This window comes from Cyanistes caeruleus, chromosome 5 (assembly GCF_971803275.1).
Source record: "Cyanistes caeruleus chromosome 5, bCyaCae1.hap1.1, whole genome shotgun sequence".
NCBI lineage: Eukaryota > Metazoa > Chordata > Aves > Passeriformes > Paridae > Cyanistes > Cyanistes caeruleus.
This window is the reverse complement of record NC_141705.1, coordinates 1065001-1080855: the sequence shown is the minus strand read 5'-3', so window position 1 is coordinate 1080855 and position 15855 is coordinate 1065001. Positions and strand designations below refer to the sequence as shown.

The 15855-nt window shown below is 53.9% G+C and overlaps 1 protein-coding gene across 4 annotated transcripts in view; it reads right to left on the bottom strand.

The window, feature by feature from the left end:
- The window catches only part of SFXN5 (sideroflexin 5), a 110140-nt gene that overhangs the window by 66629 nt on the left and 27656 nt on the right, over positions 1–15855 (bottom strand). For all 4 annotated transcript variants that reach the window (XM_086888704.1, XM_086888707.1, XM_086888706.1 and 1 more), the window contains exon 4: positions 2013–2039. In XM_086888704.1, coding sequence (XP_086744830.1) covers positions 2013–2039 — 27 coding nt within the window. The remainder of the gene's footprint in view (positions 1–2012; positions 2040–15855) is intronic.

The following is a 15855-nucleotide window of genomic DNA, read 5'->3' as shown; positions in this document are numbered from 1 at the left end:
GCTCCCAGCAAAGGGGGTTTGGGCTCAGCAGCCCCCACAAAACCCCTCCCCAGCACTGATTTTGTGATCCAGCAGCAACTCAGCATCCAGGAGGAGATCAGGGACCCTCCCAGCTCCTTCCTGCTCCTGGCTCCCCAAAAGCTGCACCTGGACCCCAGGAAAGGCAGATTTAGGAGGGAAAGGGAAATCTCTTTTCTGTCCCTGCCTGTTTTCAGCAGCTCCTCTGAGGCTGAAATGTCCTGGGCAGGAAATCTGGGAAAAGCCTGGCTGGGGCACAGGGATGGGCTCTGGACTGGGGCTGAGGAGAAAATTCCCTTTATCCTGCCGGGAATGGGAATCAAAGGGGTCACGGGGGAGACCCCGAGGCCTCGGGGCCAAACAACACCGAGGGGTCTGTTCAGGAGCCTCTCCCACCTGCAGGGGTGGATCCCATTCCAGGAGTGGATCCCATTCCAGGGGTGGATCCCATTCCAGAGATCACACCTGCAGGGGTGGATCCCGTTCCAGGAGTGGATCCCATTCCAGGAGTGGATCCCATTCCAGATGTGGATCCCCATCCAGATGTGGATCCCCATCCAGGAGTGGATCCCGTTCCAGGTGTGGATCCCATTCCAGGAACTCCTCCCACCTGCATGTATGGATCCCCATCCAGGAGTGGATCCCATTCCAGGAGTGGATCCCATTCCAGGAGTGGATCCCATTCCAGAGATCACACCTGCAGGGGTGGATCCCGTTCCAGGAGTGGATCCCATTCCAGAGCTCACACCTGCAGGGGTGGATCCCATTCCAGGAGTGGATCCCGTTCCAGGAGTGGATCCCATTCCAGGAGTGGATCCCATTCCAGGAGTGGATCCCATTCCAGAGCTCACACCTGCAGGTGTGCATCCCGTTCCAGGGGTGGATCCCATTCCAGGAGTGGATCCCATTCCAGGAGTGGATCCCATTCCAGAAATTTCTCCCACCTGCAGGGCTGGATCCCATTCCAGGGCTAGATCCCATTCCAGGAGTGGATCCCCACCCAGGAGTGGATCCCATTCCAGGAGTGGATCCCATTCCAGGAGTGGATCCCATTCCAGGAACTCCTCCCACCTGCATGTATGGATCCCCATCCAGGTGTGGATCCAATTCCAGATGTGGATCCCCATCCAGATATGGATCCCATTCCAGGAGTGGATCCCATTCCAGGGGTGGATCCCGTTCCAGGAGTGGATCCCATTCCAGGAGTGGATCCCATTCCAGGAGTGGATCCCATTCCAGGAGTGGATCCCATTCCAGAGCTCCCACCTGCAGGTGTGGATCTCCATCCAGCAGTGGATCCCCATCCAGGAGTGGATCCCATTCCAGGAGTGGATCTCCATCCAGGAGTGGATCCCATTCCAGGAGTGGATCCCCTTCCAGAAGTTTCTCCCCCAGCAGGAGCTGGGATAACCCCAGGCAGGCCCAGCCCTCCCAGGATGGCACCACAAGGGACCCGAAATCCCCACACCTGATTTTCCCTGGATTTTCCAGAGACTCCAACCTCGATGTGCACCCACAGCTCCTCAGCCCTGGTGCCTCTGGAGATCCCAACCCCCCTAAAAACCCAAAATCTGTTTGCTGATGGCCCATTTTTAACCACATTTCCCCCAAAAATCTTCTGCCAAGCCCAGGAGGCTGCACTGGAATTAACTGGGAAGGAAAGAAATCTGTTCCCAAGGGATCTGGGGCCGTGGGGAGGAAGGTACAGCACAGGCACAAATCTTCCCAAGGAACTGTCAAACTATTTGCAAAAAACTGGAGACAAGAAAGCTCTTGACTAGACAGGAAGGAGAAAATGAAGACATCAAAATATATAAATATATATATATATAAAAAAAAGAAAATCAGGCTTTTTGGTGGCAGAGTGTTCTCTGAATTTACATTTCCATGGGAAGGCAAAACAGCAACTGGCAAAGGGAATGAGGGAGGACAGGAAAAAGCAGAGATACTTGAAAATAATAAGGAAAATCGGGAATATTTAAAAAGTGTATTACCTGTTTGATTTTTTGAGCTCCCCACAGCTGGAAAAACAAAAGAGAATGTTAAATGTAAAAATAAAAACAGTGCAGTTTTAGCCCAGTTATTCATCTTTTAGCTGCTGTTGTAAACAAACAGGAGGGATTGGGACAAAAACCTCATTTTCTGCAGCCACCAGGATGGATTTAAAGCTCCTTTACACACCTGAGCTCCTTCACAGCTGCGTGGGCAGCAAGAGACAATATTAAACTGGTATTAAATGGCAGAAAGAAGAAGAACAGGCAGAATTCAGAGCTTTAAAATCCCGAATTCTGTGCTGCAGGGAGATCTCAAGGTAAATTTAGCACTCCCTGGATGAGCTTCCCGTGGCAATGCAGCCTCGCTGGGGAGCAGAGGTGGGGCAAGGTGGGTTCCTGCAGGGAGCACCAAGCTCTTCCAGCAACCACAACCAACAGCCAGCACTCTGCAGGCTTAAACACAGCGGGAAATGCTCACAGAGAGGCAAAAATCTCCTTGAAATCTCTCACTGTTGCTCTGCAAACCCCCAAATGCGGCTCAGAGGGTGGGGATGGGTGGGCAGCGAGGAGGAAACATCCTGGGAGAGGGGCAGGTGGGGACAAGGAGCACCCAGAGCTGTCCCTTGCTGCTCAAAGGGGTTCCCTGCACACCTGAACCCCCATCCAGCCTCAGACCCCAAAGTGTGGGGTCCCAGGGCAGGACTCTGAACATCCCAGCAGATGTTGGGTTTTGCTGTTCCAAACTCGTGTTCAGCCCCAGCCCCAGCACCTCTGCCTGGGTTTGTTCTTCCCTCAGGTGCCTGGAGCTGCAAATCCACCCTTGAACCTCGGTTTCGATGTGAAAAAGCCCCATTTTCTCCGTCAGCCAGGCTGCTTCCCTGGCAAGGCTCCTGTGCCAATCCCTCCCCACCCTCGTGGCTCCTTCGCTGCTCTCCAATTTGTCAACATCCTCTCGAGTGGAGGCCGCCAGGAGCCTGGGGAATTATTCCAAGGAGAGCTGTGCCGGAGCCAATCCCAGGGCAGGAGAACCTGGGGAGTTCTGCTCCTGCTGCTGCTGCTGAATCCCAGGCTGCTGATGGCTCTTTTTGGCTCACGGTTCCCAAAAGCCATCCACACCCTGCAGATCAGGTGTTCACCCTGCTGAGCTCGTCACCTCGTCCCTCACCCCGGCTTTATTGCCATTCCCAGATAGAAATCCATTAAAATGCTGTTGCAATGAGGTAATTAGCCTGCTATAAATGGCATTAATTGGCCTGTTGATCCCAACACGCCCAAATTTCCCTCCCAGTTCACCTCACAGTGAAGCTCTGTGATCAGCTCCACTGCTTGTGACGAGGATCTGAGGATGGATCTTCATCTTTTCCCGAGGGAAAATTCCCTTCCCAAGGAAAATCACTATTGCCCCTTTCCCAGAGGAGCACAGAGGCTGGGGGACACAAAGGACAATCCTTGTGGGTGGTGAAGACCAGCTGGGCCTGAATCCCAAAACCCAAAGGGAAGGAGGCTCCATTTCCAGGCATTTCCAGATCTCCAGCAGCTGGAGAACTTCCAAGGGGTGCAGGCGGAATTCCTCGGGCTCCAGGTGCCTTCCCAGCACATCCCAGTGCCCCCGGGGCTGCCCCCATCGCCTTCAGCCGGGCTGGGAAACACAACCGCCGGGTTTTCCTCTCCAACTGCAGGCACTGACACCAGCAAAAAGGAAGAGGGATGGTTTCTGAGCCAGCACGAGGGCTTTTTTGGTCAAATTCTCTAATTTCATTAATTGATCCCAATATTTATGCCTTTCCCTGCTGCAGTGCAAATATTGTTAGAACACGCGGTTTCATTACTTCTCCCAAAGAGACTTCACAAGATGCACCTGATGAGTCACCTCAGGATTCTGCCAGCTCATTTTCACTTCTTTCCCCTCTAATTCCTGTTCTGTCTGCAGCGTTTTCCAGCAGCTCCAGCTCCCTGACGAGTCCTGCCAGCCTCTCCTTTGGGTTTTGCTGGGATTTCATTCCACCCTCCCCGGCCATCCTGGAGGAACAGCCGAGCTTCCACCTCCTCCACCCCGCCGGGAAACCGGGGAATCTTCTCTGGAGCACAGGGAATGACTCCAGCTTCGTGCTGGGTTTAGATTTCAGTGCAGGATTGCTGGCTCAGCCTCACCAGGAGGCTCTCCTGGGATGGAGGATTTTCCTTGCTCTGCCGCCCCTCGGTTTGGGTGCCTGGGGTGGGATCAGAGCAGGGAGGAGCAGAGGGCTGGAGCAGCGTTATCCCAACATTCCCCTCTCCAGCTGCATCCCAAGCAGGCAGGAATGGGCTCTGGGGCCACTGCAACCTTCCCTGGGTCAGATCAGATCAGGGAACCACCTGCATCATGGATCAGAGCAGAGGAACCACCTGGATCATGGATCAGAGCAGAGGAACCACCTGGATCAGGTCAGATCAGATCAGGGAACCACCTGGATCATGGATCAGATCAGGGAACCACATGGATCGAATCAGGGAACCACACGGATCAGAGCAGGGAACCACATGGATTAGACCAGATCAGATCAGAGGACCCACACAGGTTCTGCTGCATGCAGAGCTCCTCCATGGACAGGCAGGAATTGGCTCCAGTGGTGCCCAAGAGGTCTCAGATCCACCTTTCCAGGACTCCTGGAAGAGATTTCCAACCAGCCTCTCCAGGATTCCTCTACAGTTTTTTCCAGGAAGAGTCACCACTTCTGTCACCACCTAGAGCAAAGCCTTAAAGCCCTGAGCTCGGGGGCCCAGCACAGGAGGGACCTGGAGCTGCTGGAGGAGCCCAGAGGAGGCTCCAGGAGGAGCAGAGGGATGGAGCAGCTCTGGGAGGAGAGGCTGGGAGAGCTGGGAATGTTCCCCTGGAGAAGGGCAAAATGCAGGGAATGCTGAGAGTCCCTGCAGGGGCTCCAGGAGAGCTGGAGAGGGACTGGGGCCAAGGGCTGCAGGGCCAGGAGCCAGGGAATGGCTTCCAGTGGGAAAGGGGAGATTGGGCTGGGATCTTGGCAAGGAATTCCTGCCTGGGCTGCAATTCCCAGATTTCCCATGGCTGCCCCTGGATCCCTGGGAATGTCCAAGGCCAGGCTGGACACTGGGATTGGATCTGGGACAGCGGGAGCTGTCCCTGCCATGGCTGGGGGAGCTCTGGGTGGGCTTTGAGATCCCTTCCCACCCAAACCATTCCAGGATTCTGGGATTTTATGAACTCAGGGACTGAACAGAAACATCACCTTAAATATCACTGGGATGTTTCAAGCAGGGTCTCAAAGACCACCAGAACCTGAGGAGAACCAAAGCCGTGGTGAGGAGATGGAGACCGGAATAAATCTTGGGAATAGATGTGATCTTTGCTTGTCAGGACATTCATTAGCAGTCCTTATTTAGCAGCAGAATTGCAGCTTAGAGATAGTTTAAAAAAAAAAAAAAATGAATTTATTTAAAGAATCCATCCAGCCCCAATCTCTTCACCAACACCTGTCACTATAAAAACAGCACGGAGGGTTCCAGTTCTTAATGGATGAGCCTCCTCCTATTAAACACGGCAACATTTCACAGTCCTGCACTCAGAGACGGGAATTCATTTGTCACCCCTCCACAAAAACCTTCTGCCTTATTTCTCATCCAAAGCAATCCTCCTCCAGCCTGAAAGCCCCTGGTGCCACCCTCTGACAACTGATCCTGAGTCCATGGGTGCCTGCTCCAGCCAGGAACAGCTCCCTGCAGAGAAGCCCTTATTGATTAATCACCCATTAATTAATCACTCCTAATGACAAGGCACAATTATGGACAAAGAGCTAATGAGGAGTCACAGGGGAGATGAGCCCAAGCTGGAGAGGGAACCCAGAGGTTCAAATCCTGCAGAGACCCTTGGGTGGGGTCTGCCTGGGTGAGACTTCACACATCACACAACAAAATCCCCTTTGTAAGGGTCGGGTTGAAGAGGAAATCATTGAAAAATGAATGTTTTTAGTTAATTTCTTTCATCTGTCCAGGCTGTTCCCTTGGCGCTCCAGCAGCGATCTGGAAATGAAGGGGAAGATCTGGGAAATGCGGATTTTAGCAGCCTGGAGTTTGCACCCCGTCAGGAACTGCCAGTGGTTTCACACTCCGGGGGCTGGGAGCTTTATTAAAGCACAGCTCCCATCATCCAGCCCACACTGAATTCCGAATATTGGCTGGAGCAGAAGGTGGGATGCAGCAAAGCTGCTCCTGGAGCACACCGAGCTCCCTCCCTGTGCCCTGGGGAGGGACAGCCTCCAGCCCAGATGTGCTTTCCTAATAATCCCACTTGTTTAAATGATTGAAATAAAGGGGGGAAAAGAAATAATGGCCAAGTCCAGCTGCTCACAGATATGGAATGTGCTGTCTGGCATTCCTGGAAAACCTGGAAAACCAGGTTACACCACCTTATGTCTCTTCTTGTTCCTCACAGGAGATCTCCCCACGGAAGTTTTTACAGCCCTGCTCCCAAAATCTTTGCATGAGAAAGGTTTTGGTTCTCCAGCACCAAACAAAGCTCAAGTGACCCCAGGAGTGGGATAAATCACAAAGGGCCCTGTTGGTTTCTGCCCCTCATTTTCTGCACAGGAGGCACCTGAGGCTCTTCTCGGACACCAAAGGAAAACTCCTTTGCCACTCGGAGTCACTGAGAGGAACCAGAGATCCAGGGAATTGTTTGGGTTGGCAAAGACTGAAGACAATGACACCCAACCATCCCCAGCCCTGCCAGGGCCACCACCAACCACTGTCCCCAAGTGTCACATCCACAGGGCTGGGAAATCCCTCCAGGGACGGGCACTCCAAACCTCCCTGGGCACTTCCAACACTTTACCAGCCTTTCCAGGAAGGAATTTCCCCAATATCCACCCTGAGCCTCCTTTGCTCCAGCCTGAGCCCCTTCCCAACCCCTCAGCAATTCTCCAGCCCCTTCCCAGCTCCCTCAGCAATTCTCCAGCCCCTTCCCAGCTCCCTCAGCAATTCTCCAGCCCCTTCCCAGCTCCCTCAGCAATTCTCCAGCCCCTTCCCAGCTCCCTCAGCAATTCTCCAGCCCCTTCCCAGCTCCCTCAGCAATTCTCCAGCCCCTTCCCAGCTCCCTCAGCAATTCTCCAGCCCCTTCCCAGCTCCCTCAGCAATTCTCCAGCCCATCCCAGCTCTGTTCCCTTCCCTGGCCACGCTCCAGCCCCTCCAGGGCTCTCCAGAGCTGTCCCAGCACTGGAGGAGCCCCAGCACAGGGCACGGGCACTGCCCTGGTCCTGCTGGTTCCCAGCACCAGGAGCTGCTGCCAGATCCCAAACCAAGTGTGGGTGGAAGCAGAATCGAGTCCCCACGGATAAAATCAGGCAGCTCTGAAATAACACGGTGCAGCCTCCCAGCACTCAATAAACATTAACTAATTAATCCTCCCAGCACTCTCCTGGAAAGGTTTCAGCAGTGATGAGAACCATTCACTGAAAACCAGGGCTGGAGGAGGGCTGGGACACTGCTGGGATCCTGGAATGGTTTGGGTTGGATGGGACCTCTGGAGGTGTCTGAGCCCTGTCTGGGCAGCCAGGCTCCCTCACCCAGCTCAGATTGCTCCAGGTTTGGGTTGGATGGGACCTCTGGAGGTGTCTGAGCCCTGTCTGGGCAGCCAGGCCCCCTCACCCAGCTCAGATTGCTCCAGGTTTGGGTTGGATGGGACCTCTGGAGGTGTCTGAGCCCTGTCTGGGCAGCCAGGCCCCCTCACCCAGCTCAGGTTCTTCCAGGTTTGGGTTGGATGGGACATTTTGAGGTGTCCAAGCCCTGTTTGGGCAGCCAGGCTCCCTCACCCAGCTCAGATTGCTCCAGATTTGGGTTGGATGGGACATTTTGAGGTGTCCAAGCCCTGTTTGGGCAGCCAGGCTCCCTCACCCAGCTCAGGTCACGTTTGTTCCATCTCATTTTGACCACACCAAGCTCACAAATGCAATCTGCTCTGTAACCTTCGGACAGAGCCCCTAAATCCGGGACTGGAGCCGCTTTGGGACTGAGGAGGAGCAGCAGGAGGAGGCTCCTTTGAGCTCCCTCCGTGCCTTCTGTGCCCTGGGATGATGCTAAAACCCCACCAGCTCGCTGTGTTCACACTGCAGAGGGTGGAAAAGCCCTGGCCCAGGCAAGGAAGATTTCCCTGCCGAGCAAAGGGAGCAGCAGGAGCAGGATCCATCCCTCTCCTCTCGCATCCTGCGGGAGACCAGAGCAGGGAGAAATTACAGTTTACTGCAAATGGACCTCTTCTCTCTTCATCAACACTGTCAGGAAAAGCCATTATTCCCCAAAAGGGAGGCTCTTTAGTCCCTGATGGATTCGGTGTTCTCTGCTGTGTCTGGGGCAGCGGGAGAGGCTCTCCCCGCTGCTAACCTGATTGAGGCAAGAACACGGCAAGAAATCCCTGCCCATTAAAGCTCGGAGCCTTTTTTCACTTCAGCCATCCTAATGGGGGAGAAAGGAAAGAGTTTGCAAGCAGGGAGGTGCCAGCAGGGCGTTTGGAGAGGCTGAGGATGGAGGAGTGGCACGCACAGGGTTTGGATGGGGAACAGTGGCTGTGTCTCCAAGGGATCCCTGCACAGAGATGCTGCCTCACATTGCTCTGCTTCACACTGATTTCCTTTTATTTTCATTTTTTTTATCTCCACCTGATGCTGAGGGTGAAGCCGAGGGGGCAGAGTCAGTGACTGAGCTGGGTCGGGCTCTTGTTGGATCATAAATCGGTGTTATTGATCATAAATCTGTGTTATTGATCATAAATCTGTATTATTGATCATAAATATCATAAATCTGTGTTATTGATCATAAATCTGCATTATTGATCATAAATATCATAAATCAGTGTTATTGATCATAAATCTGTGTTATTGATCATAAATCTGTATTATTGATCATAAATCTGTATTATTGATCATAAATATCATAAATCAGTGTTATTGATCATAAATCTGTATTATTGATCATAAATCTGTGTTATTGCTCATAAATCTGTGTTATTGATCATAAATATCATAAATCTGTGTTATTGCTCATAAATCTGTGTTATTGATCATAAATCGGTGTTTCTGATCACAAATAATCCACATTCCTGCTCACAGATAATCCCTGTTCCTGCTCATAAATCCATGTTCCTGCTTACAAATCCCTGTTCCTGCTCATCAATCTGTGTTAATGTTCATAAATCGGTGTTCCTGCTCACCAATCCCTGTTCCTGTTCACAAATAATCCGTGTTACTGCTCATAAATCTGTGTTATTGCTTATAAATTGGTGTTTCTGTTGACAAATAATCCCTGTTCCTGCTCACAAATCCATGTTCCTGCTCATAAATCTGTGCTGCTGCTCACAAATCAGTGTTTCTGCTCACAAATAATCCATGTTCCTGATCACCAATCCATGTTCCTGCTCATAAATCCCTGTTCCTGATCACAATAATCCCTGTTCCTGCTCCCCAATACCTGTTCCTGCTCAGAAATCCATGTTCCTGATTCCCAATCCCTGTTCCTGATCACAATAATCCCTGTTCCTGCTCCCCAATCCCTGTTCCTGATCCCCAATCCCTGTTCCTGATCCCCAATCCCTGTTCCTGCTCACCAATCCCTGTTCCTGATCCCCAATCCCTGTTCCTGCTCAGAAATCCCTGTTCCTGCTCCCCAATCCCCATTCCTGCTCCCCAATCCCTGTTCCTGATCCCCAATCCCCATTCCTGCTCCCCAATCCCCATTCCTGCTCCCCAATCCCTGTTCCTGATCCCCAATCCCTGTTCCTGCTCCCCAATCCCTGTTCCTGATCCCCAATCCCTGTTCCTGATCCCCAATCCCTGTTCCTGCTCCCCAATCCCTGTTCCTGATCCCCAATCCCCGTTTCTGATCCCCAATCCCTGCTCCTGCTCACATTTTGAAGGGAGGTGCAGGCAAACACCCTCTGGAATGATCAGGCAGATCCAGCAGCTCTCCTGGGCTGGGTGACCTCCCCAGGTGTCTCCAGCCTCAGATCCCACAGCCAGGAGGGAGGAGAGCACCAAAAACCCCAAACCCCGCCAGCTACGAGGGTTTTATTCAGATCCACAGCTCGGGGTGTTTATTGTTGGTTTTCTGATCCCTGGATTAATTCCCAGCCTCCAGGTTTATCTCCCCAGGTTTACAGTCCCAGCACCCCTGATCCCCACCCTCACTGCACAGACAGGGAAAACACGGGAAGCAAAGGCAGGAAAAGGAAACATTTTGGGAGAGGAGGAAGAGAACTGGAGTTTTTCTGAAGCTCAGCTGCTGGAGCAGCACAAGCTGGGACCACAGGGCCGGGAGAAGAGACAGAGCCTCCTGCACACCTCCCCTGTCTGGGCACTGTCGCTCTAATTAGGAACGGCTGGGTGGAGACACACGGACTCTCATCGAGTCAGAACAGGAGAATTCCTTCGTTTATTGCTTTAGCCTTGTTTTATGGACTGGTTCGTGGAAAGTACAGAAAGGAAACTCTTACTGGTTAGTAAATCACTACATCACCATCACTGGTCAGTGGTGCACAACACCCTCCGACCTTCTCTTGCCAAGAAAACAAGGGACAGACAAACAGCACCTGCAAGGGCTGTTTTCTGTCTCTGAGGATTGTTTTCAAATCCTCCCATGAATTTCTCAGGCTAGCTCTCAGGCAGGACTGAGCTCTGTGGCCTGTAATAACTACAGGCACTCTGGTTCAGATTTAGCATCCATAGGGCACGGCAAAGCTGCTCCAGCCCCATCCCAAATTCGGGAATCACGGCGGGAGCAGGCAGCCCCAGCCTGGCTCTGAGGCTCCTGCTCCATCCCTGCTGACAGCAGGAGCACAGGGGATGAGGAACCCACGCCTCGGGATCCCTCACTCTGCCCCACTGCTTCTTTAGGCACCACATTTTTAGGATGGAGCGGTAGGAATCTACAAATGGGGGAAATCAGGGCTTGGATCCCGATTTCCAGCAGCTTTCCAGCATCCTGGGCTGCTGCTGGTCGGTTTTTGGAGCACTGATGTTAAACCAGTTAAACCCCAATTCCTAAGGCCAAAATTCACCCTGCGAGGGGAAGGAAGTGCAGTTCAAACATGGAATTGACTGCAGGGAATTCTAGCTAAGAAAATGAAAGTATTTGGGGGGGAGAAGCGATGAACAAACCTGAAGTTCATCCTGAAATCCCCCCAGTGCTGATACCCACCCGCAAATCTCCCAAAGCAGATCTTTGGTGCCCAAACCACGAGCACACCTAAGGTTCCTCAGCCTTGGAAAAGGTTTTTCTGGAGCACAAAAATCCCCCAGGAGAAGCAGCTGGGCCATGGAGGGATTTCAGCAGCTCAGGAGCCACCGAGGCTCAGATCAGGGATCTGCTGCCCCAGGCTGTGCTGGGCTCCCTGGGAGAGGGGCTCACGCACACAGGGGACACCGAGGCAACCCCACAAACCCGGGGGAGAAGCTGAGGATAAAGAAGAAAAAGCCCTGAGGTTGGTACAGCCTCAGCACCAACATTCCCAAACCAGAAAACTCCACGTTTCAGCAAGCTGGCTCCTCATCCTCGTTTAGCAGGCTGGTGTTTTACAGCCCTTGATTTTGGGGGAGAAACCATTCCCTCAAAGTGCTGTCATTTCTGATGTCCCTCCACCCTGTGTGCCCTGCAGCACCAGGGACACAGGGACACAGATTAAATTGCCAAAGGAGACCCTAAAATCGAGCTGCTCTTTCCCTTGCTGAGATGGCAGCCACAGCTTTATTCCTTGGGATCCTTCGGGGTGAGGTGGCAGCAGGGAAGGAGGAAGAGGATGGACGAGCACTCCTTTTTGAGGAGAGGGGAAAAGGGTGGGGGCAATTCACACAACCAACAAGGGGAACTGGAGAGAACAAGAAAAGGGAAAGAAACCCACAGTTCTACGTTTTTTGGGGGTGCATTTTTTGGGTCACACCATTTTTCCTAACTGCATTACAACAACAAATGAAAGCTTTTCCCTCCAGCGGAGATTCCCTCCAGGAGGCAGTTTGGGGAATTGCCTGCCCTGTATTCCTGTGACTGCAATTGGATACGTTACAGTCTCTACCTTCTGCTGCAAATTGGCTCCCAGAGCCCTCGTGTGTGTCATTTGCACCTTCCCACTCGCAGCAGCCACCGGAGATCCGTGGGGACGGATCCTGCCAGCCCCGGGAGCAGCCACGGAACCGGCGTCGGAAACGGGGCTGGCACGGGGACAGAGGGACAGAGGGACAGAGGGACAGCGGGACAGGGACAGAGGGACAGAGGGACAGAGGGACAGAGGGACAGGGACAGAGGGACAGGGACAGCAGGACAGGGACAGGGACAGAGGGACGGGGACAGAGGGACAGGGACAGGGACAGGGACAGAGGGACAGAGGGACAGGGACAGAGGGACAGAGGGACAGGGACAGAGGGACAGAGGGACAGAGGGACAGAGGGACAGAGACAGGGACAGGGGGACAGGGACAGGGACAGAGGGACAGAGGGACAGAGGGACAGGGACAGGGACAGAGGGACAGAGGGACAGAGGGACAGAGGGACAGAGGGACAGAGGGACAGGGACAGAGGGACAGAGGGACAGAGGGACAGAGGGACAGAGGGACAGGGACAGAGGGACAGGGACAGCAGGACAGGGACAGGGACAGAGGGACAGGGACAGAGGGACAGGGACAGAGGGACAGGGACAGAGGGACAGAGGGACAGGGACAGAGGGACGGGGACAGAGGGACAGAGGGACAGGGACAGAGGGACAGAGGGACAGGGACAGAGGGACAGGGACAGAGGGACAGAGGGACAGGGACAGCGGGACAGGGACAGCGACAGGGGGACAGAGGGACAGAGACAGAGGGACACAGGGACAGGGACAGAGGGACAGTGGGACAGGGACAGGGGGACAGGGACAGAGGGACAGAGGGACAGGGACAGAGGGACAGAGGGACAGGGACACAGGGACAGAGGGACAGAGGGACAGTGGGACAGAGGGACAGGGACAGAGGGACAGGGACAGAGGGACAGAGGGACAGAGGGACAGGGACAGGGACAGTGGGACAGGGACATCATCCAGGACAGGGACAGCGGGACAGGGACAGAGGGACAGGGACAGAGGGACAGGGACAGAGGGACAGGGACAGAGGGACAGAGGGACAGGGACAGAGGGACAGGGACAGAGGGACAGAGGGACAGGGACAGAGGGACAGGGACAGAGGGACAGGGACAGGGACATCATCCAGGACAGGGACATCCAGCACGGGCAGAGCCCCTCAGCACATTCCCTGAGGAATTGTGGCCAAGGTCCCACGGGAGCACCTGGAGGAGCAGCCTGGGCCACTGAGCCGTCCCTGCCGTGGCCGGGGTGGCCCTGGGTGATCCCCAAGGTCCCTCCCAGCCCAAACCAGTCTGGGATCCTGGGATTCCGGTGAAATGAGGAGCACAAGGCACAAAGAGTGAAGGAATCTTTACAGAGGGGCAATAACAGCACCAGGAGCTGCTCCAGGGCTGGAGCCAGGCTGGGAGAGCTGGGAATGTTCCCCTGGAGAAGGGCAAAATGCAGGGAATGCTGAGAGTCCCTGCAGGGGCTCCAGGAGAGCTGGGGAGGGACTGGGGCCAAGGGCTGCAGGGCCAGGAGCCAGGGAATGGCTTCCAGTGGGAAAGGGGAGATTGGGCTGGGATCTTGGCAAGGAATTCCTGCCTGGGCTGCAATTCCCACATTTATTGTGGCTGATCCTGGATCCCTGGGAGTGTCCTGGACATTGGGATTGGATCCAGCTGGGACAGTGGGAGCTGTCCCTGCCCACGGCAGGGTGACACTGGATGGGATTTAAGGTCCCTTCCAGCTCTTTCCAAACCATTCCATGATCCCACGAATGGATCCCCAGGGAGCTGGAAAAGGTGGGATGTAAATGATGCTGGAGCAGTTTCTCCCTTCACATTTCCTCCCCCTCCTCAGGATCCTCTTTTCCACCTGACCCTGGGACAGACCCAGGGAAGAGGAATTTCACCAAACCCAACAATTCTAACAGCAAAAAAAAAAATCTACATTTCTAAAACTTCTAAACCCAGCTGTGCTTTCCATCAAACATCTCTGGATCCACGGATTTCCATCACCCAAATTCCCCCTGCAGGACACCAAACCTCCCCAGGACCATCAGGGGCTTTCTCCTCCAAACACCTTCTCTAATCCTCCTCAGATATTCAACCCAAGCAAGCAGGAGAGCAGAGGAACACCCCAGACAGGTGCACGACCACAGAAAACCTGCTCATCTCAAGAAAAATCAGGAAATCCCAAGAGCCTGCTGGAGAAGGGCATTGATGGCACTGTGGGGTATCCCCACTGCTCGGGATATTCGGGTTTGGGGGCATTTCCACAAACACTCAGCTGCGGATTTAATAAACAACAAGCCTGGCTTTTTAAGTATTTCAATAAAAACTGGAGGAAATAAGCTCAGCTGAAGAAATGGAGCGTGTTTTCTTGCTCCACTGAATTAACACTGATCAAGCAGCTCTTCCTCCTCTGTTTTGCTGACCACATAATTGATACAGCCAGGCTAAAAATCCTGTTTTTAAAACATCTTTCTAATGTAGGAACAAACCCCACGGTCCCCCTCGACGAGGAGCTCTCAGCAGTGCAGCAGCTATTGACAGCTGAGAGATCAATTCTTCATCTCTGCTAATGAGGCCCCAGAAATGGGTTTTTCCCACCTTGAGTTAATGGCCACTTTCCTGAGCAGTGAAATCCAGCTCGAGGGGAAGGATGGGAGGCTCTGGATGTGTGGGAGAGGCTGGGAAGGGGCAGAGCTGCGGGAGCTGGCTCTGCTGCTGCCCGGAGCTCCAGCATTTATTCTGGAAACCGCCTCAGAGACGGTCCTGGGGAAGTGCTGGAAGCACAATTACGGCTCTGGAGGGGTGTTTTTTTATCTTTAGCTAGCCCATAACTGTTCCATTCCAGCTCATTTGGAAAAATCTGCCTGGGAAATGCAGCAGAGCAAGGCTGGTTCCACCAGAACCCTGTCAAGAAGCTGCGTGTGGAGGAGCTGCTTGCTGTGACATAGCTTTAGGCTCTGTGTTTGCCGCTCCTCATGTGGTGAAACCATCTCAGCAGGCGCCAGGGACTGTGCTGAGCTGCTGGGAGGCTGCAGCTCCTGCCATCCTCGCCCAGAGCCGCGGATTTCTGAATGAGAAACGCGGCGATTCGAGCTCTGTCAAACGCTGCTCCACCAGAGAGGCTCAGCCGGGAGCTTGCTGAAGAGCTCTGTCAAAACAAGCCGTCTGCCTGATCCCCGAGCTGCTTCCTGAGGGGGGAGCGTTGGCTTCTCGGAGAATTAATGCATTAAAACTCTGCCCAGAGCCTTATTTTTAAAGGCTTCGGAGGTGAGCGCCATTCTGGCTCCGCGTACGAAGCTCGGCCGGGTCTTTGTGCGCCACGTCCAGCTGGAGGGCAGCGCTCCGAGGGCTGGGAGGCACCGAGCAGGACATCTCCTCAAGGAAATCCAGTCAGTCAATTCTCCCTCGAGTCCCACCCAGCAGCAAAAAAAACTGCGGTTCATCCTCTCTCAGACCCGGGTCACGGCTCCACCACCCGCGGGGACGCACAGGCATCAGCGCAGATCCCATCAGAGAGGGGTAAAACCCCCCCAAAACCAGTCAAAAATCGAATTGGCTCCATGTGCTGGGGCCCTGCCACACGTGGCAGCCTCAGCAGGGGCTCAGCTCGCTCAGGATGTGGCTCCATCCCTTGTTCCAGCAGCAATCCCTGCAGGTGTGGGCCTGGCTCCTCTCCAGAGCTCCAGGAACCTGCACAGGTCACTGCCCCTCAGCCAGAGCCCACCCTGCAGAGAGAGGAGCAGGAA